The 27,726-nt window shown below is 39.6% G+C and overlaps 1 protein-coding gene across 4 annotated transcripts in view; it reads right to left on the reverse strand.

Annotated features, from left to right (window-relative positions):
- The window catches only part of TAFA5 (TAFA chemokine like family member 5), a 522,400-nt gene extending 494,832 nt beyond the window's left edge, over nt 1-27,568 (reverse strand). For all 4 annotated transcript variants that reach the window (XR_013929223.1, XR_013929224.1, XR_013929225.1 and 1 more), the window contains exon 1: nt 1-27,568. Coding sequence is in view for 1 of the 4 variants with exons in the window: in XM_080394109.1 (XP_080250235.1) it covers nt 1-112 (112 nt within the window). In the remaining 3 variants the exon portion in view is untranslated.
- Nucleotides 27,569-27,726: the final 158 nt, after the last annotated feature.

The raw sequence follows: 27,726 nt of genomic DNA on the forward strand, positions 1-27,726 counted from the left end.
TGCAGTAAGCGATTAGGAGACTAGCCAGGATCATGATAGCCCAGAAAGTTGAAGACATGCTTGGCAAGGCGTTGGCATCCTTCCTACTGCTTCTCCTGGGAGATGGAGCCATTGAAGCCGCTTCCCTGGTGGGGGGAAAGTCAGACAGTTTCACCAGCCAGCTCTCCCCTTGACCGATGGCCTTTCTCCACCTATAATCCTCAAGGAAGGCATCTTCCAACGACCCCGTGGTCCATCAGCAGCAACATGGTCCTGTTGCAGGAATCATGGTCAAGCCAGAAAGCCAAGGCGACCCTTAGGCGTGCAGGACGCAGCGCCCGCCACCGGCTCTCCTCCCGTCACCGTGGCGAGAGTCACCAGCGCGCTGGGTTTTGCTGGGACTCGCGTGGTGCTGAGCTTTGGAGATGTCCCACGAACGAGCCTTATTTTTAATTTTTCCTCCTCTTTTTCTCCTTTCCTTTGTTAATTTGCGGAAGTTGTCTCGCCTGCTGTCCTTTCCCCTGCCGCCTCCCCTCCCCGGGGGGCAGCCCTCCACAGGCCGCCCGCGGGCCCAGGCGGTGCTACCGCGGGGAGGCCTCCCCGGCCCGCCCGCCCGCCGCTCTAGGGCGACCCCCGCTCAGGCCGCCGCCGCCTGCCCGCCCAGGGCAGCATGGCCGCGGGGCAGCGGGCACGGAGGGGCGCGGGCACCCCGGCGGCCGCCGCCGCCCGCCCACGGCGGAGGGCTCGGCCAGGCAGCTCGGCGGGGCGAGGGCGATCGGCGCCCGAGCCCGGCGCCCGCGGAGGAGCGGGAGGCGGCGGTGCCCGCCAACGGCCGAGGACGGCGGCGGATACAGACAGCCCGGCCCGCCGGGCGGAGAGGCGCCGCGTCCCCCCCGCCAGTCCAGCCTGATCTCCCCTCCGGGCCGCTCTGGCGGGCTCGACGGGGCGGAGGCGCGAAGGGCAGCCGGATCCGCGGCGGGCGGGACACTTTACACGGAGGCTCGGCGGCGGCTGGTCTCCTCTCCCTGCGCCGCCAGCTCCGCTCTTAGGCTCTGCCGCTAGAGCAGCGCCGGCCCTTCAAGTAAAGAGAAGGCGGCGGCGGAGGAGGAGGGGGACGGCGGTCACGCCCACAGGTGAAGAGCGCACGGAGCGGTCCTTCCCCCGGCGCCGCGCCACCTGCGCGTCCCCGCCGGAGGAGCGCTCCCGCCCCCGGGGCGAACATCGCCCCCGCACCCGCATCGCCCGCCGCCGCCTCGCCCTGCTCCTGCGCTCGCCCGCCCCGGTGCGACACCGCGACCGGCGGGTCTAACCCTGGGCGGTGGGGAGGGCGGAGCTGCGGGGGTCCCTGCCCGCAGCGGCTGCTCCCAGCCGTGCCGCGGCCGGGCGTCGGAGCGGGACCTGCGGCCGGCAGGGGCCGAGGGCGCGGGGCCAGAGGGACGAGCCCCGGCGGCTTAGCGGGGGCAGAGGCAGCCCCAGCCCCCAGCGTCTGCCCACGGCCTCCGGCGGAGGGGCGGCGCGGGGGGGCCGCCGGGTGGGGAGGGGGAAGGGGAAGGGGAAGGGGAAGGGGAAGGGGAAGGGGGAGGCAGCGCCCGCCCGGAGCCCCCTCGGGGAGGCTTTGCTCTTGGCTGAGACGGAGTCTCGGCAGAAGCAGTGGCCCAGGGACCTCCTACCCTCCCCTCACCTGCACGCTGCGGCTCGAAGTCTCCGCGGTGTGTCCTGCCTAGACACGGCCATAGGTGTTAATGGAAACATTCCTCCTTCTGTATGCGTCTGCGGTCCTTACAGGGGCAGCTGGCACGCAGTTTCTGTCGCTGTAGTGACAGGGACACATCGGTGTGAAACCCAGTTCAGAGGGCTCCAGTTCACATCTGTGCCAGTAACCTTTATGGCAATAATAAAAAACTAAAATGTTTTCAGAGGGACCAGGTAGTTGAGCTTTTCCATTTGGAGTCTCCATAGCAATGTCCTCAAATTAATATTTTAATTTCTGCAGAAGGTAGTCACATTCTGAGTCCGAGCAGGATTGGCAGACTAGAAGAGGAGCTTGGTCATAAAATGTCCCAGTCATCTTTTTCCTGTGTTTTGCTTGCATAATAAAAACACCATGAAAAAGTAGATCCATATTCCTTCCGTAGCCCCGGGTTTGTCTGCTTGTTTGCCACTGAAGTATCTGGACTTAAAAATGTATATGAATGTTGCATTATTTACAAGAGAGGACTGTAGGGACATTTTTAGTACAGCTGCACTTGACTGGATGCTGGGAACTCAGTTCAGTTTTGCACCATGAGGACATCATCAATGTAATCTCTTTGATTTCAGATCTGATTTTCTACCAGAGTACTTCACAGCCTGAACTGGTAGGGCAGCAGGCTGAAGCGTTCAAATAAGCTGCACAGAGATGAAGCTGTACCTGTCATTTGGGTACATGCACAACATCTCCTTCCAGCTGTGACTTTCCCTTAGTTTTCTGTTACAATTTAAAACTAGAATAGAGCACAAGTCAAGCATTAAGGTAACGTGCTAGCTTTATTCTTCTCCCCCACATCATTTAAAAGATCATTATTATTGTGTATTTAGAAACTGTATCTTTCTATCAGCTTCTATCCCCGACTTGGACACTGCATTTTCTTTGTAAGTCAATATAAATTCCATAACTTCTTTGGTATTCTGAAGTATTAGTTCAATTTGATGTTGTAAGGTGCTAGTGCATAATGAGGGTTTGGGTTTTTTTTTTTTACAACCAGAACTTTCAAATTTCCTATTCTCAGAACAAATGTAAATAAGTATTAAGCAACAAAAATGCCTCACCATGATGTGCTGCTGTTCATTGCAATTCCAGGACTAACACATAAATTAAGCAGTTTTCTGTACGTATGAAAAGAAATTTGATTTCCATTACAGCTGTGAGTATTGAATGCACAGTTTAATGACATATTGCAACTATTACCAAAAAGAAAAAGCACGAGTATCTTGGCAAGTGATACATAGTATGATGTATACATTAAAATACTTTAAGCCACAAGATATTAACTGCAACAGTATACAGCTTGTAACTTTCAGTATAATCCATTATCCTGGCCTCAGCTGGAATAGAGTTAATTTTCTTCTTAGTAGCTGGTACAGTGCTGTGTTTTGGATTTAGTATGAGAATAATGTTGATAATACACTGATGTTTTCAGTTGCTTCTAGGTAGTGCTTACTCCAAATCAAGGACTTTTCAAGTTTCCCATGCCCTACCAGTGAGGAGGTACACAAGAAGCCAGTAGGAAGCAGTGCCAGGACCTGAACTAGCCAAAGGGATATTCCATATCATAGAAAATCATGCTGAGTATAGGAACTGGTGGGGGGAGTTGGCTGGTGCCTGCCGATCACTGCTCAGGGACTGACAGGTCATCTGTCAGTGGGTAGTAAGCAATTCTTTTGTGCATTACTTATGTTTTCTTTTTCTTTTGGGTTTCATTCCTCTCTCCTTCTCTCATTTTTGTTACAATTGTTGTTGTTATTATTATTTTATTTCTTTTTATTTCAACTGTTCTTCTCTCAACCCTCAAGTTTTACCTTGTTCCTTATTCTGCTCCCCATCCTGCTGGGGGTGGGGGGCATAGTGAGTGAGCAGCTGGGTGGTGTTTAGTTGCCGACTGGGGTTAAACCACAACATCCATAGAATTTTAGGTAGTAAATTTTATAGTTTACCCATTAGGCTGTGCTTATACAAGTGAATTTCCCTTGGAAATACATCCCGCTTTCAGTCTGGGGAGTGGGAGTCATGATTACTGTTCACCGAAATAAAACCTGAAGCTTGATGCAGAAACTAAAGTATTGCTTTGCTAGTTCTGAAAACTGATATTGTTCACTTGAGACCAGGTTAATTCTCATCTCAAAAAACTGCTCAGTTACTCAGAAAGTAAGGTACAACTCCCTGAGAACTAGGACCACTGGGCTGGGGCCTTTGTATTTGTATCTACACCTACCTGTTATAGTTTTACATAAGGCATTTTTTATGAAGAAAGATTTTCAAACATTACATTTTTATTTGATTGTCAAAGTCAAGATAAGACTTAAAATCACTCTTTAAAAATGTATTTTTTGGTCACTGCTGATATGTCTGTAGGTGTTTGTTGATGTCCAGTAATGGTCTGGCTGTTCTGCACTGTTCTGTATTGAAAAGTACCTCACCCTAGAGTGACACTGCTCACAGAGTAAAATCCAACTAGGTGAAAAAGTGGCAGAATGTGATCTTAAATTAATCTGCTTGCCTCTTTCTTGACATGTCCCCTTCACATTGATTTTCAAGGAAAATGTGTGAAGCTTCTGTTTTTAATGCCTCCTTCATCTCCCAAGAAATTCCCAGTATTCAAACCTTTGTGTGTGTGGAGTTGTAGAAACAATGATTAAACCCATGGACAGATGTCTGAAAGCAGACAAGAAAATAGAAACCCAAGTTAAAGGCTGTATATCAACATGAAGTAAGCTTGTCAGAAATCAGATTTATTCTCATACAAAGACACAGATCTTGTTCTGCCATTGCTGTTGGAAGAATTAGTATCTACAGGGAAATTAAAATAATATTTAAACTATATATTAAGATGGATTGTGCCATTGCTCTAGCTGAAATTACAAGCATAATCTTTCTATTGACTAGAAACAGGCATAGTTTGAAGCCTGTTGCATGTTATGTCAGTTTGTCCATGATGTGTGTATGCACTGCAGCTTTCTGCTAGGATGTCAGACCTGCAAAGCCCATGCAGTGATGTTCACCTCTATTACAGGTACAGCCTACAGAGGATAAATCCTAGTGTTCATTTAGCATCAAACATGTACATGGTAGAAAGAAAGTAAGATCCTTGGGTCTTTAGAGAGAGGCCTTCCATTCTTTTTGAGTTTGCTTATTTACTTTGAAAAGACAAGGTTTGTTAAAAAGTGAGTAAATTCTACGGCAGTACACCGATTCAGTGTACTGCATAAGGAATTACCAACCAATAATCAAGCCAACAACTGAGTTTTTTCTTTAGATAAAGTAAAATGCTTCAGTGAATCTAAAAGTTGATTTTAAAGAATGAGCAGAATAATCTCAGAATGGACATTTTTATTTAGATCTGTTGATTTTGAGATAAGTATGAGTAAGATATAAAAGAATAGCAATAATACACTTTTTACAATGTTAAAAACATGAAAACAAGAGCTATGTAACAATAGCTTGTTTTATCTCAACAGAATTTTTAGAGGAAGAGCATTGGAGCTTAATACTAACAAAGTAAGCTTTTCAACTCTATTCAATAATTTACTTTTTCAACCAAGTAGTTAAGAGGCTCTGGATATATCTTTATAACAAACCATAGCACCTCTTTAACAACCATAGAAAAAATGCAAGGGAATTGCAATTTTCTTCCATCTTCCTTGAGAAGAAAGGATCAGTGGAGACTGGTCAGTAATACAGATTCATGGTTAAAGAAAATCAACATTTTTAGTTAGATTTTGTGAGAAGATTTTCTATCGTTGTATTTACTAATCTTAGGCCACATTTGAAAAAAAAAGGTTTAAACTAGACACAACCCTCAATTATTATTTTTAATAACTTGTTTAGTGCCCATAATATTGACTGTCTATTTAATAGGGAAAGTTTTGCTATTGGTTCACATTAAGCAGAAAATTATGGTATTTGTGACAAAAAGGAAGGAAGGCAGAGAGACAGAGTGTGTAGATGCATGCTGATTTCATTGTCAAAGCATAATTTAGAGAGCAAGTTCAGTCCATCAGTAACAGAAATCATATGTGAGTATAAATGGCAGAGAACTGCATTATATCTGAAACTGTAGGATCAGGAGCTTAGTTCTCACCCAGTATTTCAGTAACTATTTATTTACAGAGTACTTAAAAAATTCATAGAGAGAGTCTGATATATGTTCATGCCACAGGGTTTTTTTCCAAGGTCAGTAACACTGAGGTCCCTAAGAACTGTCCACAATTCTCTTAATGCATAATCAAAATATATTTAGAGAAAAGATATTGACCATTCAGTGACCAAACTAAGTCATGTTGCTTTATTGCATTATATCGTCTATGTGGCAGTTGCTCTCACTGATGAGTGCTTTTGTTGGATATTACAAACCTATAGCTATGATGTGTTTACTTGCAGAATGTGCCTTTTCACTGATCTGTTGTTTTCTGTAACAGATTCAAGCTACTGGTTAGTAGTGTTGATGTTCTAGCTATTATTAATTTAGCAGCATTTTTTAACTCTAATTGCCTGCTAATGTCATTATAGATGTAGTTTGATATATATATATATATGTATTTCAAAAGCTGTATGTATTTTTGATTTAAGGTGAAACTTTCGTGAGTTATGGGAAGTGCTCACCCCATAAAACAAAATACATAGTTATTCACTGACAGCTATGTTAGCCTATCCAATTATTTGCAAAGCCAAACATAAAAAAACGCAAGACAGTGACAGTGCAAATACGCTGCCAATACAAAACATTTTTATACCTGTCTATGTAACTGATGTGTTGTCACAACATCCACATTATCATTCTAATTGAATATTATTTCTAGACTTTACACTAAAATGCAGAAAAAGCATGAAGGAGAAACACTTCAAGATTGCATTTTCATTCCACTTTGTGTCAAAGGCAAGTCTGCAGTTTTTATAAAAAATAGGCATCAATATTATATCCTACGAAAATATTTTTTTAAGAAATCCTAGCTATAGATGACTGAGAATAAATGGACTTTTGTAAAATTACTGCATCCTCACTTAGATGCTTAAAATATTGAGATTAAAAAACCCCCACTCTACTATTGATACGCAACAAGTCCACATATCAGAACTAAGGTTGGGTTATAATAAACTATATCTCTTTATATGCATATATGTATATGTATGTATATGCTATATATGTAGCATCTACACATCCTAATAAAATGTTTATTTTTATGATGTGGGTGTGTAAGATTGTTTCTTTGTACAGAAATGCCTACAACTGATGTGGTAGATAAGTATGTTTCTGTCACTTAGCAACCTTCACTTGTTTGGAAAAAAGAAAAATATGGGGGTATCTGGAAAGCTATTATTGAAAGTGTCTGGAGTTTAGCAAATTACCAAATCATTCAGAAGTGAGTCACTACCTGAGCTACACTGATGCAATACGCTGGGTTTAACAGCAAGAACAGAAATAACTAACTTGCACACATTGATAATTTAGGAAGGTGAGTTATTTTAAAAATTTAGGAACGAAATTAGAACATGAAACAACAAACAAACCTGAAATAAATCCAAATATGGCAAATTACTTTCATTACAGTAAATATAAAAAGAATAAGAGGCATATGAAATCATAGCTATGAGCAAATTTCTATCTGAGGGATTACATAAATTATTGATCAGATCTGTTGTGGACTAGGTCTAGTTTCATTTTGTGTATTCAAGTGAAATGGACATGGAATTCAGTATCCATTACAAAGTGTCCTCGAAAAACTGTTTTTGATAAATAACCAATAACATATGCAATTCTTTTACAATAGATTTAAAACAAGGAAAGAATAAAATGCATGTTTGGGAATTTATTCCATTTTGTCTTTGCTTGTTCTGATTTCCTTTTATCAGTTTTCCTTTACAGTCATACGGCAATTTCATAATTTGCACATCATACAGGTGTTGAGAAGTGTACAGTCACAAAGACCTTTTTTTTTTTTTTTTTTTTTTTTTTTTTTTTTTTTTTTTTGTCATTCCTGGTCTTTTTCAGTCCTGTATCAGTTAGTTTCTTTGTACTGAGTTCCCTAGCAGAGATAAATCAAGGTATCCTACACATGTCTGTATGTACACTCAGCAACTACTCATGCGAGAGAAAAAGCATCGTTGCAGGTCTGACATCTCCATGATCCTGTCTTCCAGGGAGTGTGCTCCAAAGCCACCTGTGGATTTACTATGTAAATGATTATTTCCTTCATTGTTTTAACACACACCAGAGAGGCAAGGGCATATGTGGCTATCTATGTGTCTTCTTGGCATTTTCTGGAAATCTCACCAGTTCTTCACAAACCCTGCTGTAGGAGAAAAAAGAGCTGGTGTTGTCTGTGACAAGGCAGCGAGTGCAGTTGTGCTCGGCCTAAACTGATACTTGAATTGTTAAATTCACCGTGCAACAATATGGTTGATCAGTGAATAGTAGGAAATTTCCCCAGGAAGAAAAAAATCTTTACAAACTAAGCAAAGCTGTAGATGTGAAAGCTAAAATTTTTATCTGGAGCTGACAAGACTTACAGACATGGTGGTTTCTTTGCATTCTCCCATTTGCCGGTTCAACTATCAGCTCTTTAGGGTAGAATGACACGGTATTTCTGTTATCATTATGCTGCCTTTCTGAAAGCAGCTAACTTTGTGTAACAGGGTAATCCCTCAAAGAAATCATCGCCTTCCTGAGCAGAAATTAGAAACTATTGGTTTACTGTAAATCATAGTGTATGAACTGCAGCCTATGAATCTGGTAGGCTTTTTTTTTTTTTTTTTTTTTTTTTTTAAGAAGTGAACAAGCTGTCTTTTGAATGATATGTTGAGGAGCAGACAAGGGTTGAAATTTCCAGTAGCTTTTCTGGTGAGCTGAAATGCATGGTTCATCATCAAATGCACTCATTACTCTTCCAAAATAGGATTTTAGATGTAGGGTAGCAGAAGAAAAGGTACTAGAAGGTAAAATGAACAATAGTAAATTTTAAAAAGGACGAATTACATTTTCTTTGAAAGGCTCTAAAGATGGATGAATTACCAGAAATATTACTGGCAAAATCATTTTGTTTGGGGTTTTTTACTTTGGGTGGGGCAGTGGGAGGGAGAACAAGAGGTTGTGGGATGGCAGGAAATTCTGAATTACGGAAAGGCTATTTTTTCATGAGACATTGCAACTATTTGATCCACATGCATACTGCAAAATTATGTCCATGCTGAAGGATGGCTTTGGGTGAAAGCACTAAGTTCATGAAGCTCAAAAATGGGAAGTGTGAAGTCCTGCACCTGAAAGGAATAATCCCATGCATCAGTATCAACAAGGGGCCAACTGTCTAGAAAGAAGCCTTGCAGAAAAAGATCTGGGAGACCTGGTGGACATCAAGGTGACCATGAGCCAGCAATGTGCTCATGCTGCAAAGAAAGCCAGCAGCCTTCTGGGCTGCATTAGGAAAAGTGTTACCAGCAGGTCGAGGGAGGTAATCCTTCCCCTCTACTCAGCACTAGTGAGACACACACGAAGTGCTGTGTCCCGTGCTGGACTGTCATAAGAAGTAGTACAAGAAAGTACAAGAAACATGTCCACCCTTGCCTCCAGTACAAAAGAGAAAGATATACTGGACACAGTGTAGCAGCAAAGGGGTAAGAGGGTGGTTAAGGAATTAGAGCATCTGTTCTGCAAGGGCAGGCTGAGAGAGCTGGGATTGTTTATCCTCAAAAAGAGAAGGGGAGGGAGGTGTCTTATCAATGGGTCCTGATGGGCAAAGAGACTCTTCTCAGTAATATACAGTGAAAGGAAAAAGACCAAATAGGCACAAATTGAAATACAGGAAATATTACTTAAACATAAGAAAAATTGTTTTACTGTGAAGTTGATCATACACTAGAACAGGTTGAGCAGTGACATTGTGCAGTCTCCATCCTTGGGGATACTCAAAACCTGTCTGGGCAAAGTCCTGACCAGCTTGGTGTAACTGAGCCAGCTTTGGCCAGGTAGGCTGGATTAGACAATTCCAGAGGTCTTTACCAAATTTGACTGTTCTTTAAAAAAATAATTTAACAATGTTAAATAAAAGAAATAAAAATAATTTAAGCAATAAGAGATGCTGTCTTGGCTATTGTTAAGGTAATTAATTATTTTCTAAGACTAACATTTGTGCTTTCAGACAGCATGATGAAGTCTAGGTACCTCAGCACAGGATCTGACCATAAAGTCAGCGTGTGAGTGCAACCTGAGAAATAACTAGTAGATAGCCACTTGAAAATGCTGAGAACAAGGGTAACTCCTGTCCTCTCATTAGGACTGTAAGTGCTTTTGTATCCACCTGGGTCTTTATCCCAGAGCCTACTCCTGAAGGCTGTCACCTATAATCCTTCCTTCTAACCAAGTATTATGTTTAGAGGAGAATGAAGTGGTGGTGATAGGACAGATGCCACACTGTGTCTTCAAGGAATCCTAGTCATTACACGGCTTATTCAGGATGTATGGGAGCTCAGTTCAGTTCTCTTCTCTGCCGTGGGCAAATCTGCATCAATCAATGGTTCTATAATGGGGCACTTACAATCCCCTTGTTGAAACAATGTCACTGTACAGATAATAAATCAAGACTTACAGGGCAGAAGAGGAAAGTATAAAAGTGAAACTGGTTTTGTAGCTAACTATTTATGTGGGTACTCACCTTGAGAGGAGACCAATCTTTTCTTGCCTGATCCCAGAATGGTTTCTGTAATGTTAACAATGACTGCATAATGTGCCTAATTATGAAAAAGACAGGCCATTGAAGAAGGTTAATATCAGAAAACTTTTATTTACGTGGCCTTAGCTCCCATGCTTTGTCTTTGGATTGGATAATACCTAATGTAAATATGTAAGTTTCATGGCAAATTTGGTATCACATTGCACGGAATGAGATAATCCATGGCTTGACATTGGGTCAGTTTCCAGCCAACACATAGCTATTTTTTCTGAGTAGTTATATCTAGGACAGGTTTCATTAAATGAACCAAAAATAAAATTGTTACATTAGTATTCACAACAATGCTTTCTGACAAGATCAAAGAAACATTACAATTACTACGCTGTCATTTACTCCTCTGAACTCTCTCTTTCTTTAGACTTTTCATCCTACCCAGACCAATTTTGTTTCCTTTTTATTAATTAATAAACTGAAGTTAGTGGCAATAATAATTTTCTTACAAAACCCCAAAACAATACCAAAACCAAGAAAACTCCCAAACAACTTCCAGCTGTCCAAAACTTGTTTGCCTTCTCCCCTACATTTTAATTTCTTAACCTTTAAAATCTGTGTTTCAAAATGGGAAGTGTGATGTTTCTTCACTGGATTTGGGATTACTACAATCCAACTTAAGGAGTATTATGTAGTGCTTATGCCTAGCACTTCTGCATACAAAATGTGCTTGCATATGAACTATACTTGCTTTTTACACAGCACCCATACCTAGTGCTGGAGCCTCCATGGGGAGCTCCACCACATCTCTAGCTCTGCACCATTGCTGCCAACACTAATGCCCCTCCCCCATCCCCCTTCACACACACACCTCTCCCTCACCTAGGTGGGGTCCTGGTTTTCAGAGCAAGATGTGGTGGACATGAGGGGTGGGGACCTAGCATGATGGCAGAAAAGATGGCAGAGTCAACTGCCTATGGATCCTGTGGATTTTGTGGTGGCAGCTGGATGTAGGATGTAGGAAGCTGTGAAAGACTATCCTTTGCAAATCTTGCCCAGAGGGGCTGTGCAGTTCTTCATCTATGGAGATACTCAAAACTCAATCAGACATGGTCCTGGGCAACCTGCTGTAGCTTACCTTGCTTGAGCAGAGGGGTTGGACTAGGTGCTCTGGAGAGGTCCCTTCCAGCTTAAACTTGTGGGTCTGTGATTCTGTGAATAAACAGCATTATCTTTCTTTGTTATAGAAATGTTTTTTCTATCATATTGAAACCTGTTGAACGTATAGCAGCGTAGGTAGGAAGACAGAATGGCTCAGCTGTGCATGTTAACTTGTCATAGACACATAGAATCGTAGAATGGTTTAGGTTGGAAGGGACATTTAAAGGCCATCTAGTCCAACACCCCCTGCAATGGGCAGGGACTTCTTCAGTTAGATCAGGTTGTGTGGAGCCCCATCAAACTTAACCTTGAACGTTACCAGGGGTTGGACATCTACCACATCTTTGGGCAACCTCTTCCGGTGTTTCACCACCTTCATCATAAAAAAAAAAAAAATCTTCCTTATATCTAGTCTAAATCTACCCTTTTTTAGTTTAAAACCACCACTCCTTGTCCTATCACAACAGACCCTATTAAAAAGTTTGGCCCCATCTTTCTTCTAAGCCCCCTTTAAATACTGGAAGCCTGCAATAATGTCTCCCTGGAGCCTTCTCCAGGCTGAGCAACCCCAGCTCTCTCAGGCTGTCTTCATAGAAGAGGTGCTCCAGCCCTCTAATCATCTTCATGGCCCTCCTATAGACTTGCTTCAATAGGTCTTTCCTGTGCTGAGGGCTCCAGAGTTGCACACAGTACATTTGATTCACAAATCTTTAATGAGTGATAATTCCCAAATGTTCAGCTCATTAGAACTGGTTCATCAGTATCCTAGAAAGGCCTCTATGTGTAGGGCAGCTCGGTTCTTTCTTCTGTTGGGCACACTAACAAAAGGCTGGGAATATTGATTTTGCAGGTCTTTGTGAGACATCGCTTTGTTCCTCCCCTATGGAGCTTCATTGCCTCCATCGTGCCAATATCCTGCAATATTATCTCCAGCTGAACAGAACTCTTTTGTGCTTGGAGTAGGGTGAACCACACAGTCTGTTAATCCAATTTTAGGTACTGGACTGAAAAAGTGATGTGTAAAATCTTAAAAATAATTGAGCTTAAAAAGAGGAAACAATATAATTATTTACAAAACCACTAATGAATATTTTCATTCATTTTTATTCTTGTGCTGATGTTAGCAGGACAATAACAAGGGAACCCAAACACATTTCTGTGTCATCATGAATTAAGGCAATCAGTGTATTCCTAGACAAGTTGCCAGCCCTCATCATTAGGGGCTTCTCTGATGCTCATTCCACAATGGATTTTTAAATCTTATCAGCTGTGTGAGCCATCTTTGTCAGGCAGGAAGGACCTTAACAATGTCTTTATTTATCATAATTTGTTGCATGAAATTAACATGTTACTTCAAGTCTGTTGTGAACGTCTGTGTGTCCGCAGACTCTTTCAAACACGCGAAGTGTTGACATCTGACACAAACTTTATCTGTGTTGCTTAAAAATGTACAGAATTGTTCCCCCGTGCCCCCCCAAATACACCTGCTATAACCAGAATGCCCTCTCACAAATAAAAATCCCTGTGCTTTACTTAAGATCTATGCAATATTTTAAGTCAGTCATAAGAAACATTGACTTTGAGAACAGATTGAGTAAAAATCTTGCATATTTCAAAGTGCTACAGTGAGGTTTTGAGAACTGAACAGTTTTTGACTGATCTGGATGTTCTTCAAACTTCAGAAGTGATAAAAATTGGTGATAAAGGATTTTTTTTGGACAGGACATTTCAATGATGTCTTCATAAGTGATTTCTTCTGCCTTATGATTAACTGTGGTGCTGGATGAAGCTTTTCTACACAGTATTCTTTCTTTTCTGTCTTGTCAGTTTTAGCTCCAATATAATTTTAAGAGATAGCTTTTGAATCATTAGACTTTCCACCTAATTGCAAAGCCATTACTAGCTTAATATGGCAAAAGCTGAGCCTGTCAGTGCATACCTTTCTTTTAGTTTAATTGCTGTCCGTCCACCTTAGCTTCTTTCTAAGCTACTTCTAAACTTAGGTAACCTTCTTTATGAGATTTCCCATAAACTAAATTGTCATTCTCAGAAACTGTGATACTTGCCAAATGTTTCAGAATCATACACATTTTTTTAAGGTGACTCTGATTCCGAATGAAAAGCGGAAGAGTAGATATCTTTATAATGTCATAATAAGTTGTCATCTTGTCTCTTTCAGGAAGATCTGGTGAGAATAATTTTGACAAAACATTTTTCATCAGAAAATGTTGACTTGGTGAAACTAAAGCTTTTCACAGTAATGTATATCTTTTCAATGAAAGTTTCATAATGAAGATTTTTTTTCAGGTCCAGGATAGAATTTCTAATCAAATTATTACAAATCAAGATACACTTGCCTTTTTGCCAGAACAAGTTAGGAGACTTAGGTTTAAATTTCTTACGTTGAACTCCAGCAGGTAGCTAAGCCTGGGCCTAGCACTTTAAAAGAGTCCACAGTGCCTGAATGTTGTTTTTTGGGGTAAACCTCTCTCACTCTCCCTTAATATCTCTTGAGAACTTTTAAAATATCTTAGTTTTTCCCCTAGGTGGAGGTAAAACAAATAAAAAATGACAACTAAGTTTATTAAGATAAAATTCTTTTGTTTTCAGGTCCATCTGCTTGTCAGAGTGCAAAAATAAATGCTGTTTGGATGTATTTCTATAGAAAGACTCCTGTCGTATCTTTGAAGCTCTACTTCTAGCCTCAAGTCACAGTTCTGTGTTGATTCATAACACGTAATTTTTCATTTAAATGGAATTATCTCTATGGATATAGGTAGAAAGCTTGAGCATTTCTGTTCATAAGATTTCACAAATAAAAAAAAAATCCTTTCATACTAAAACATTATTTGTGTGTCATTTGAATAGACAATTTTATGCACATCTTATATAGCAATAAAAGTTCTCTGCTTACAATACTATGCTTGTTCCTTCTTGGGTAGATTTTAGTTTCTAACATTCAATGTCACAATATAAAATAATTTAGATTAGTCAAGAAACTAACCAAATAGTTGACTTAAAAGTCCTCAAGTAGGTTCTAAATAATGAGGAGTGTTAACATTGCTGATAGATAGCGTTACATCAGTGGACTAAGAACACAAGCTACACAGTGACACCTTTCTAAATGAATCCGAGGCACTCATAGTTGTCTGAGGTGACTAGAGCTGTGAAGTGGGCAACTGTACATACAGAAATGTTGAGAGATACACAATTTGAATATAATGTTTGTGAAACAGCTTGGGTGTTGGGAATGAATTACTCAAAATTAGCTATTTAGAAGAAATTAACTTTAAGAATATACTATGTGAAAGCCAAATTATTGATATATTTTACAATTGAAGGTATGGTAACAGATAGTGCTACTGAACACACTTTTTTGGTATATTAAAATAAAGGGAGTATTTAGAAAATTTAAAGAAAAGTAAAGGATGACTTGCCTTTTAAACTAGGTTACTCATTATGTAGATCAAAGTGCTCTTTACTTTTCATATACCGAAATAAGTAGAGCTTCTTGACAATCAGCTTTTTAATGCATTATGGCTGAATGGGAATTGACTAGCAGCAATTGAGGTCTGTACAGTCTGAAGCCTGGGTTACTGAAATATGGAAGAAAGGTGGTTTAGTGTAAAACTGTACCTTATTAATTACTACTTAGCAGACATCCATTCCAGGATCACTGAATTATAGTAGGCAAACCCTTGTTTAGCCTGCTCCCAATTTTCACTGAAGGTTTAGAGTTCTGCATCTGCACATAACCTGAATTGCCTTACTTAGGACAAGTACCTATCTTCTGCCTGTGCCCTGCTGAAATCCGTGACTGACACAGTCACATCAGGGATCAGATCTGCTAAATACTTTCACAGTGTATGAAATGTACATTACCAGAAGAGCTATTACAAGTGTAATCATGTCCGCATTCTTTCTAAAACCCATTACCACAATGGAGAAGGGTAAGTTGTTAGTCCTGACCTTTAGATAATAAATACAGGATTATGGCCATTCATTCATGAAGCCTGAGGTAACTTATATCCTAAACCTTTCTCCAGAAAAGCATCTTCAAATTCACCTTTCTTGCTTCCCTAGAAAATGGGTGAGTATTGCTGCACAGAAAACATTTTAAACTGGGTGGTAACTCTGTGACTAGACAAGGTATTCTACAGCAAAGACTAGGTTTAGGTCACTTCCCTTCAATGTCAGAGGGTTTTTCCTGTCTGTCTTTCTTTCTTTCTCTCTTTCTTTCTTTCTTTCTTTCTCTCTTTCTTTCTTTCTCTCTTTCTTTCTCTCTTTCTCTCTTTCTTTCTTCTCTTTCTCTCTCTCTTTCTTTTTTTCTCTCTTTCTTTCTTCTCTTTCTTTCTTTCTTTTCTTTTCTTCCTTCCTTCTCTTTTTTCCTTCTTTTCTTTTCTTTTCTTTTCTTTTCTTTTCTTTTCTTTTCTTTTCTTTTCTTTTCTTTTCTTTTCTTTTCTTTTCTTTTCTTTTCTTTTCTTTTCTTTTCTTTTCCTTTTCTTTTCTTTTCTTTTTTCTTTCTCCTTTTTTTCGTTAATGTTTGTTTTAGAGAAATCTTATATGCATGCTGAGATGCAAGTACTGTGACACTTAATTCCTTTAGTGATTTCATCTTTTAATTTCTCAATTATCAAATGGTTAAAATAATTACACTCCTACACAAATGCTTTGATAATCATTGATGAAAGACCCAATTTAAAAATGCATACATCAAAAGTGGAAGCATCACAATACTTGATGGCATTTCATTCCAAAAGAAAGCGATTACTAACATTTTTCTAATAGTGTTGACCATATTGCCATATAGAGGATTATTGTTTTCACTTTTCTCTAATAAGCAGGCAAAAGGTGACACACTGATTGTTTGATTCTTGCTGGATATACTGGGTTGGACTGGGATAAAGTTAAATTTCTTCATAGTAGCTTTTATGGGGCTGTGTTTTGGATTTGTGCTGAAAACAGTGTGGATAACAGATGTTTTCCTTATTGTTGAGCAGTACTTACCCAGAGCCAATGCCTTTTCTGTGTCTCACCCCGCCACACCAGTAAGCAGGCTGGAGGTGCACAAGGAGCTGGGAGGGGACACAGCCAGGACAGCTGCCCCCAGCTGACCAAAGGAATAGCCCAGACCATATGACACTGTGTTCAGCAATAAAACTAGGGGGTGGGGTGCTGTTGTTTTTCCTGGACTGGTTGAGGATCAGTTGGTTGGTGGTGAATAATTGTTTTCTTCTACATCACTTATTTTTCTTTGGTTTTATTTTCCTCCCTCTCTGTCGTGAGGTTTTTTTCCTTACTCTTTTTTTTTTTTTTTTTTTTTTTTCTCACTTTTACTGTTCCAGTTCTCCCCCATCCCACTGCAGGGGAGTGAGCAAGTAGCTGTGTGGTGCTTTGTTGCCAGCCAGGATTAAACCATGACACTGGACTAGAGACTGTCTGTCAGTGTATTCCGTTCATGACTGCATGGGAAGGAGGGAGGCAAGAAGGAAAGAATAAAAAGAGAAAAAAAGAATGTACCAAATGAAAATCATTTTGTTCTAAGACACTGGCACCAGTGTGTTAGATTCTGCTAAGATCCTAAGGTGAATTTATATGACGTTATGAATTCAGCTTTCTTTTTTAGAACACTTAGTAAGATTACAACTTTTACTACAGCTTGCAGTATCCATTTGAAAGTAAGGGTTCAATGGCCCTTGATCACGTTGGTTGTGCCTGTGCTTCCGTGAAAGAACACAATGTCACCATGGCCATATTGTATTTCTTTCTTGCCTTCCACCTGTATAAATGAGTGAGTTTGCTCATAAAATTGACTAGTCAGTGACTGAACAATTGGCTTATTTCAGCTTGTTGCTAACTACTTTTGTGTGCACTTTGGCACAGGAAAATCTGCAGGTTCCAGAGAGAACACTTGCACCTCTACTTTTAGGTTCACTGTTCACATCGTAGGCAGGCCAGGTAATTAAGAGGGCCTTTGGATGCCCCTACCTACTCTGCCTAAGAAGGTACAGCAGTTGTTAGTACTCAACAAATCTTGAAAGTATTTTCTAGTCAGCCATTTCTTGACTTTGAATGTTTCCATGTAGATGCTGTCAGATCCTCTCCATTTCTTGTGGTATGTGATAAAAAAATTTTGGAAGGGATGTTTCCCTAAGTAAAGGAGAACATTCTTCTAGAAGCATGCGAGTCAAGCCAAATTCAAAGGGTATGCCTGGTCTAAAGGCTTAGGCACTATTCAAAACTCACAGGATGAGAGCAAACTGGGATTTTTGCATTTAGAATTCCATTAGTTTCTTTGGTAACTTGTTTGTAACGCCTAAGAGTAAAGAGTTCATTGGTAACAAAAATCGTTGGTAAACTTGCATTTGTAACTAAGGAGCTAGAGCTTCCTATAGCCCAGTGTCATATGGTGGACAGAAACTAGGATCGTGTCTAAGGAACTAGGAAGGACTGGTACACGTGGGCAGCATGTGGGCTGTACTGTGCTATCAGGTGTGAAACAAGGCCCACACACCTGCGGCTGTTTAACAGACTCATGACTCAGAACATTAGGAAATTATTCTTCAATCAAGAGGGCATTAAAACAAGTGGAAATACATGACTGGTTTCAGTCAAAACAGGTGTGTTTATTCAGCAAGTGGAACAGGAACACCTTCTGAAAGAAAGTGACGTTTGCTTTTAAAAAGTTTGCTTTGATTTTCTGTGGAGTCACATAAATCCATCTCTGCAGGGATTTCACTTTCCAGTAGTTTTTGCTGTTCTAATATGATGCTAACTTCACGCTTCCAACTCAAATGTTAGAAAGCAAATGTTTGACTTCTTTGACTTTTTGTATGATACCAAGGGCAGTAGGAAATGGCCCACTGCTATTATACAACCAATTGAATGGGTAGCTGCAGGGTGTTGGCATACCACAGCTTGGGGCAATGCTGACGAAGACACAGCATACACAGTGGCTGTCTTGGAAATGTACAAATGAGAGAGAAAGAAATGATCCAGAAGAGCATATAACATTTCATTTGTTAATGGGATCTTACAGTACAGGTTATATTGTAAGACACTTCTTTTCTTTTACAATATAACCTGAAGCACTGTGAAAATCTTCTCTGATATTCTTGCTCTGAACTGTACTGTTCTAGATGCCAACTCTTCTTAGGCCAAAGGTCCAAAAAGTGTTCCGTGTGTAATTCACATCCATCTGCACTTGCTAATGGACACACAAGCATAACAACTGGCTGGAGTCCAAGCAAAAGAATATCTAATGCACTAGCTGTCAAACAGCACACCAAGGGGGGTATGCAAAGGTGTCCTGGTTTAACCCCAGCTGGTGACAAAGCCAGAACCAGCTGCTTGCTCACTCCCTCTGCAGTAAGATGAGGAAGAGAACTGGCAAAGTAAAAGTGAGAAAACTCATGAGTTGAGGTAAAGACAGTTTAACATGTAAAGCAAAAGCCCTGCATGCAAGCAAAGCAAAATAAGGAATTTCATTCTCGGCTACTCATGGGCAGGCAGGCGTTAAGCCACCTCCAGGAAAGCAGGGCTCCATCACACATAATGGTGACTTGGGAAGAAAAATGCCAGAACCTTGAATGTCCCCTCTTCCTTCTTCTGCCCCCAGCTTTATATGCTGAGCATGATGCCTTATGGCCTGGGTCAGCCAGGGCCAGCTGTCCCACCTGTGTCCCTTCTCAACTCCTTGTGCCCCCCCAAGGCCACTCACTGGTGTGGTAGGGTGAGGGGCCTTGGCTCTGTGTAAACACTGCTCAGCAGTAAAAAAACATCCCTGTGTTATTATGAACACAAATCTGAAATATAGCCCATACTAGCTACTATGAAGAAATTTAACTCTATCCCAGCCAAAACCAGCACACTGGGTTAACCTGTGAAGGTTGAAAGATATGTTAGAGAAGGAAGAAATGGAATGCAAGCATATAGCTCTTAAGATAATGAATGTAACCTGTTTAAACTCCGTTAGGTTTTGTTTCCCTGGAAGGGGAAACCTGGGTGAAATGTTGCTTCCATCAACAGCAAGAACTCTGAGAAAAAAGATCAGATTAAAATTTAAATCCTGTTAATATAGCACATGTATATTATTGCTTACAATAGTTGCATAGTTGTAGCTCAACAGCAAAGAAAATCACCAGGATGCAATTAATACTCTTAGAGCATGTAGACTGAATAGTTCCGTAGAAGGCAGTATTTGTTCTTTGTTTTTATTTACAGAATATTAATTTGTATTCTCAGACCTAAGTACCAGAAACTTACTGAGAATGAAAGTACCCAATCAAGAGAGATGGCCGAGAACATGTTTGTGCCTCCTTCTCCCCAATTTTCTTCAGCAGAACGTAATGCACTCTCTTGATTCTGAAGACTAGGAAAGGTAAAGCTAGTTGTGTAAGAACCCATCTAACAGAAAGCCATTTCTGCTCTTGACACTCTGAATTCTGCTGTTCCACTGAGATTTGTGCCCAAGAAACTATCATATTGTTACTAATTTTTTTCAGGTCACTATGTGGCTACTTCAGCTACTTGAATCAGAGCAGCTGCATTAGGAGAAGTTCATTATATAGTCAACAGAGAGCACTAGACACTGTTCAGGGCCAGTTCAGAGTACTTAAATTAATTAAATTGGTATTCAACTAGTCACTACAATCAATGGAGACTCAGGCACAGTGTTATCATGCCTTCTTTCCCACTGGTGAGTTCCGTTGGGAACTAAATATTCTTTCCATTTATTGCAAAGGTAGCCCACCTGTGACTAAATCAGACATTACAGACATTTAAACTTAGATGAGATGGACTTCTAAACCTATCTTTCCTCAGCTCAGACGAGCCGTAGTCAGTACATTAGGTCCTGAATTTGCAGCCAGGGGAGCCTACATTAATATACCCAGGCATGACTACTTGGATCAGTGTCAGTGACAGCTTTGATCTGTCTGCAGCTGTTCCCCTGCTAAGGAGTTTTAATTTCTCCTTTAGCAAAGGCTTTGATTGCTATCAGGTCCCACAACACACAACCATTCTGGTAGTCGTTTAGCACAGAAGCACAGTAAGAATTAGAAAATCCAGATCTAGGAAGAGCAGAAATAATAATTGCCCCGTGGAAGTGGTACTTGTGGGGGCACAGTAACACTGTTCTGCAGATCTGTTTGAGAATTTTAGCCTGTCTCATCTCTAAATTCTCAGAGACTTACTCTTTTGCTGGTGCAGTTTACAGAATTCAAGTCTGGTCCATACCAATAGCTGAACACTCACTTGGACTTTGGACTTAATTGAAACCTTTTAATGAATGTAAATGCTTTATTGGAAGTGTATTCAGATAATATGCATGTATCAGTAGAATTTATAAGAAACTATTGCCTTCATCTGTTAACAACAGTTCATCTGTTGTGTTTTCTGGGGGGTATATAAAGTCCAAACCCCATACGTAGTTAGTGAAATACCAGTGTTAGCTGCTGGTCTTACTTGAAACTACTAACCACGGAAAGGACATTAAAAAAATCTTTTATCCTCTTGTCTTTTTTTCCTAAGGTGATTCAAAAAATACTTCCATGAGCGTTTTGACAATGTTATTCCCATTGGAAAACTGTTCCAGAATCTCATCTAAATTGAATTTTCGATCTCAATATATTAATGGAAAGTCTATATTTAACTGGCTATACCTAAGCAATTTAAAAGAGGTTGTTTTTCCTCATAGTTTACTGCCAAAAGGGTAGGACTATCTAATTGCAGTCTTAAATGAACCATGTTTATATATAATGCCATTTTAACTGTCTCTCCAATTAGAAGGCTCTGCCAGTTGAGATCAGTTATGTGGATTATTGTAAAAGTTTTTACTTCTGTTATGCTGATCCTATTTATAGGCCTGTGGTATGTTTAGGGTGTGATGACAGGGCATGTGAATCATTTACCAATGAAAAGCCAGTGTTGACTGTAGTGTACTTTAAATTCTGAATTTCATTATTAGCAGGTAGTAAAAAAGTTGGAAGTGATGTTCAGAACTGAGGTACATCACTTTGGAATACAACAGAAATTACCTAATTGAGAAAAGCACATATGAGCTGGAATAAATCTGGAAAAGAAATAACTGCTCGAACTCCAACAAAGTCATTACAGGCATCTTCTTGTTGCAGTGACAAGGCTGTTATCCAGTTTCCCTACAAAGTCAATGCTGATTTAAGTATCACTTAAGAAGGTTTACCTTTTTACACACACACTTATCTTGCTTCTGCCTACTCTGCTGATACATGCAAGAGTCTGAGCAGATGTAACATACAGGACAACAAGACATAAGGTTTGAGTTAAGTACAGTGGAGCCTTGACAGCACATCCACACTCCTGTTTGTAAAAAATAGGATGTTGGATCTAACCTGCCTTGTAAAGCACTTTGAAATATAAGTAATGTTAGCACTTTCGTGGTACTCAGATTTCCTGAACGTTAGGCAACGACATAGATTTATTGGGGTCTGTTTTGAGGCGGCAAAGCAATATACACAGTTACTCCTCATTCCCTGATTTTGTTCTGTTGTTGCATGAAATGAAAATAATTGGGGTTGTGAATATTGTTACAAGTGAGTTGTTTGAAATCTTTGCTTTGAGAATTTTGCCTCTGTGAAGAAAGCAGGAATGCAAACCCTCATGAGATCAGTGGATGCGTGCATCATGCCAGGGTGCTGCAAGGACAGGCAGCTGCCTGGAGCCAGGTACCAGGAGACACAGGGAATCCCCACAGACCTCACCAGCCAGAGGCCCTTCCATGGCCCCCAGCCAGGGCGCAGGGCAAGCAAGGAGGGCAGTGTGGGGCAGCTCCAGGTGCCATCAGGCACCTCTGTGGGAACTGGGACACCAGCCTGTGCATGGGGCCTGGCTCAGCAGGGCCACAGCCAGGGCCTTGCTGTGGTGGAGCTGGAGAGTATTACCAGGACAGAGGCTGGCAGCTCTGGGCTGAGCTGAAATGTGGTCCTGGGCCATGGGGCAGGGGTGGGGGGATGCTCCAGGGGAGGTGGGGAGGGCCATTATGGGCTGAAGTGCCCTGACATTTGGTGACCTGTACATAAAACATAAAAGGTCACTTTGCCTTTATCAGAAAAAATGGTTCCATGCCACTTGACCTTCTAGGCTGATGACCTTTCTTTTCACATTGTTTCCACAAAGATAAAAGAAACTGGCAAAGAAAAATGAAGAAAAATTAATCTGAGAAGCATTTTTTTTTTTATTGTATCTTTCTTATCTACACTAGGGGAAAAAAAGAAGGATGAAAATATATTCTGTCATCAATTTTTAAAAATAAATTCATTTTAAAATAAAGCACTATAGCTTCTGGTAACTTCAAAAAGTCAGAATATTGCACTTCTTTATCTCTTGATGTTCAGGAATCAAATAATACCCCTATTCTATTTAACATAGAGAACTGTTGCTCATGGATTATACTGCAGATTGCTAAAACAATAAGACATGCTGCCCACTGCATTATCTGTTTCTTACCTTTTCTTTCAGAAGTTCACTGCTACACAAAACCCACCTTTTTCTCATCAGCAATGCTATATCAAAGTGTCAAGGGTGATCTGTATATACTTGGCATGACAGTTATTACAGAATATCTTAAAAATCTCAGCAATAAAAACTATCACTTAACTTACTCATGTCAGTTGTTCAGAAATACATTGTCAGTACTTTTTGTTTATCTGTCTACAAGGCTTTTTCATTTATGATTTAATTTCACAGTTGTGTAAATATAACATAAAAAATCAACACATTTAAAACACTTAGGTAAAATAAGGGACTACTTACTACCACAAAATGGCAAAGCATATGAGAACAGATAAATCTGAATTGTGAGCTAGGCAGTAAAAGAATCCTCTCTTAATAAGGAATTACGTATCTTTGGAGTTTAATTACAGTAGAGTTTGTCACTAATAGATTAATGATGAGCAATTTTTCACTTCAAACAGTTGCAATTGAATTACGATAGTACCATTATTCTTAGAGAGAAAAGGTCAAGTAAATCAAACAAAAGTGGGGAGAAATGGAAAACCAAAGTGTACTGAAATAAGAGAACATTCTATAGTAAGTCAGGACCTTAAAATGCATTAAAAGGCTTATATTTACAGATTTTGTAAAATGCTATGTAAAATATTGAAGCAAGATGGTAAAATACTAAGGATTTTTATATTGTTTTTTGTTAGCCATGCAACGCTGGGATCTAGTACTATGTTCAGAACTGTGTTTCAGAAATAATTTTCTAGAACACATAAATTACTTTCCCAGTAATGAGCAGCACTCATATGCAGGGAGAACGTTTGACTGTATGGTAGGGATAAACTCTCAATTGTTGATTGTGATTATTTTTTTTTAATGCATAGGATAGCATAGTCTAGAGAGTCACTGTAGTCTGTCCTTATACCTTGCTATACAAAGGCAGTAGCCCTTTCCCTTAGGGAAGAGACATTTAAAGACAGAAAATCTCAAAAGATTGTTGTTAACTCTCCTATCTCAGAACCTGTGAAGAAGCAGCACATCCTTCAATCTTCATTTGCAACCTCTTTTCTGGAGTCTTTGCATTTGAGCAAGCAGATTCTCCAAATTATCATAACCTTTACATGTAATAGGAAGCATAGTTTTCACATACTGTACCATAAACTTTTGGCCATAAAAATGTAAACTGCCTGAGGACACATATGGGGAAAGTGGAAGTGAAATGCTCTGTCTACTAACCCTGCTAGTGGAAAACCTTCCATTAGGTGTAGACTGGTTTACTTTAGATTTGTTTCCAAATTCTTTATTAAGTGTTAACGTACAATTTAGCAAGGCCGTAGCAAAAATGTGTAAAGGACCCTCGTTTGTAATCACATATCTTTATTATATAATTTCTATTTCAGTTTTTTGCATTTTATATCATCAAAATTTAATCCTTTTCTACTCTTCTTACTAATCCCGGTCTTTTTTTTTTTTTTTTAAATCTTTTTTTTTTTTTCCCCTTGATATTACAGTATCTTTTTAACAGTATTTACATGTATTTACACACAAATACAATTTCTTTGTGTGGACTTTATGTCAACTTTTGGCCTGATCTCTCTGATATTTTTGAAGGTCTCCATTATCTTTATTTATGTAAATATATATTCAAAACCTTGTAAAATACGTGGTGAAATATGCCACGATTCTTCTTTCAGAAATCACATCAAACGGTAGATATATTGAGAAGGAATCAGGTTCTTCAGCTCATGAGGATAACTCCAAGATAATAGTGTAATGATTGTAATGAATATGTAGAAATAAGTTTACTGTCTGCACTCATATCTCTCTCTAAGAGAAAATATCTAGGGAGAAAGCAGACTCTGGCTTACACTCAGCTCTAGCTGTATCCAGAAGCAAGCACAGATAATGTATTAGCAATTTCCGTTGTTGCCTCTCGTAATTCAGCACATAATCTCACATTGCTTTCTGCCTGTGAACTAAAGAAGCTACTCAATCATCCTGGCTGCTGACAAAATAAATTAATTAATAAACAGGACTTTAGGTTTTAATTAAATTAATATAATTTGGTGTAATCTGCAAGAGAACAAAAGAGCTAATTTTTCAGCCCACTTTATTAATAAATTAGTTTTTCTGAGATCTGGTGCTTATTCTGAGCTCTACTGAATGTGAATTACTTATACAGACGTTGAAAACAGCATCATCTTTCAAATTCTCATTATTTAGGAATAGGTTTTTCACACTCTTGTTGAAAATAATGCATACAACTTTTTACATGCAACCGCATATGAGAAAAACACAAACTCTTCTTGTTTGTTAGTGTAATCTCCAAGAATAAACTGTATCTCTCAACAGTCATTATGCAAAATATGTTTCCTTTTACATAAGAAAAAGAAAGAACATCTAACCCTTGAGTGATAATGAGCTGAACACTGAATCCAAGAGGACACTTTGATCTGAAGTTGTCATAAACTTAATCAACAGTGCCAGGATAGCACAGAGAACATAGCTCAAAGATCCAACTAATAGACTAAGTATTATATAAAAAAAAATCAATGCTTATTTATATATGCATAAGCATTTCCACTAGGATCAAACAACCTAAGAATCCAGATAGGAATTTTGTAATATGAATTGGTGCAGAGTTAAATTTGGAATTGTTGCTTTTGAGACTGATCAATTATGTGGCAATGTAAATGGGACTCTATAAATTGCACAGTGTAGATGCAACTGGTGTGCATCAGAGAAGCCCTGACGCCTACAGAGAGGAATCAGCCAGCCTGTGAACTCAGGCTTTGAAGTCCAGACAGCACCTAGACACTGCTATTGAGGACACCACAGTTGTAATCTGCATGGTCACAGCTCACCTGTGTAAAACAGGTGGTACTCCTCTCTTCTTCAATAAGGAAGAGGTATGTTTATGTTTAGAAGATATTTGAACTAGATATTTTTTGTGCATATCGCTGCCCTTCTAAAAATGGCCTTACACTCTCTTTTGACTTGTATTATTTTGTGGGGAACCCCCTCCCCCCCCCCCCAACAGAAACGTAGGTATCCCTATCCTTTCTATACAATTAACAATAAAAACTAATACTAGTGCATGATAGGTGACCATGCCCGTTATGAAGATAGCAGTAATCACAGTGTCTTGAAAGGCAAATGGGGGAAAAAAAGTGCAACAGCATATTGTTTATAAATCAGAAATTTTCATTTACTCATTTATATTGAAATATTTTTCCTACATACATTGCATTACTAATGCATTGAAACCATACATTTTCTTTGCCTGGGGTGGTGTAAAGCTCTGATGACAATAAATCTGGAAATACAGGTAGTACTACTCTCTTTAGCCCATAAATTTAGTAAAAAGCAGAGTTTCCCAAAATATATATTGCAGATATAGAACTCCCTCTAGACAGAAAAGCAATATAGTAAAAATGAAGTTCTCCTTTTGCACAGTGCTTTTATGAGAAGGTATATAGTTCCTTTCATTCAATATATTCAAAACTGTGTCTTTCACTCTAAATCATCTGACATGGTATAACAAATATAAATTATACTATTTTGAGATTATATTAAATGAAATACAAGCACTAGAATTATCATTACTTTAATATCACTTAGGTTTTGAGGGTCGAATAAAAGTAATTTAGAAACTGAATCCCCATTTTGAGCATCTATATTGTGTAAACCATGATTTGTAAGTTTATAAAAATGAAATAAAAAGTATGGATTTAAACAAGGTTGTTTTAAAATACTCTGAAAGAATATAGCCCATACTTTGCAAATTTTCAGGTTTTTTGTTTGTTTGTTTGTTTGTTTGTTTTATTTTTTACTTTCCAAATGATATCATTGATGCAAAATATCCTCTGAATTCAAGCTGCTCAAATACCATACATTTCCTTGGCTTCCCCCAAGTCAAAACCATAAAACAATCCAAACAAAATATGGATGAATGATGACTTGTTGCTTTATAAAATAAGATCTGTATTAGATAGAATGTACCTGCAGTGTTTTTGTCTCCACTCAGCCCCTCCTTTTTCCTTTTTCTTTTATGGAAATACACTGAGAAGTAGGCTAATAACATACCAAGCAGTCTTTCACAGTGGTGTACCTACGGTGGTTCATTGCAGCTCATATTGGAGATCAGCATATGGTCTGGCTTTCACATCTATTGTGCTTCTGTAGCTCCAAGCACTGGAACAGGTTGCCCAGAGGCACTGTGCAGTTTGCCACTGTAACTGAAGGTTTTCAAGACCTAACTGTATAGAGCCCCGAGCAACCTGGTCCGATCTCACAGCTGACCCTGCCTTGAGCAGGAGGCTGGACTATAGACCTCCTGAAGTCCCTTCTAGCCTGAATTATTCCATGCAACTACGATTCGGAGTAAAGTTTAGTTCTTCTGGGGTAAATTCACACGTATGCATAGTATACCACAGTGTCATGCAGAGAGACCAGAGGCATCTCTTTGGAACACTGTGTTATGCCAGGTATGTATGCCACAACGTGCCACATTTGAGGATATTTGAGCTGCCTTTTTTTTTTTCTTTTTTTTTTTTTTTCAAGCCAATAAGAAATGACTTCATAATTTCTGAATGAAGCCTATGATTTTAGCTGCCTTCCTCAAAAAGACTTGGGACACTTGAAACTTGACACTGCTGCTGAAAAATTGCTTTTATTTCTTATGTGACTAACAAAATA

This window comes from Falco punctatus (assembly GCF_963210335.1).
Source record: "Falco punctatus genome assembly, chromosome: 6".
NCBI lineage: Eukaryota > Metazoa > Chordata > Aves > Falconiformes > Falconidae > Falco > Falco punctatus.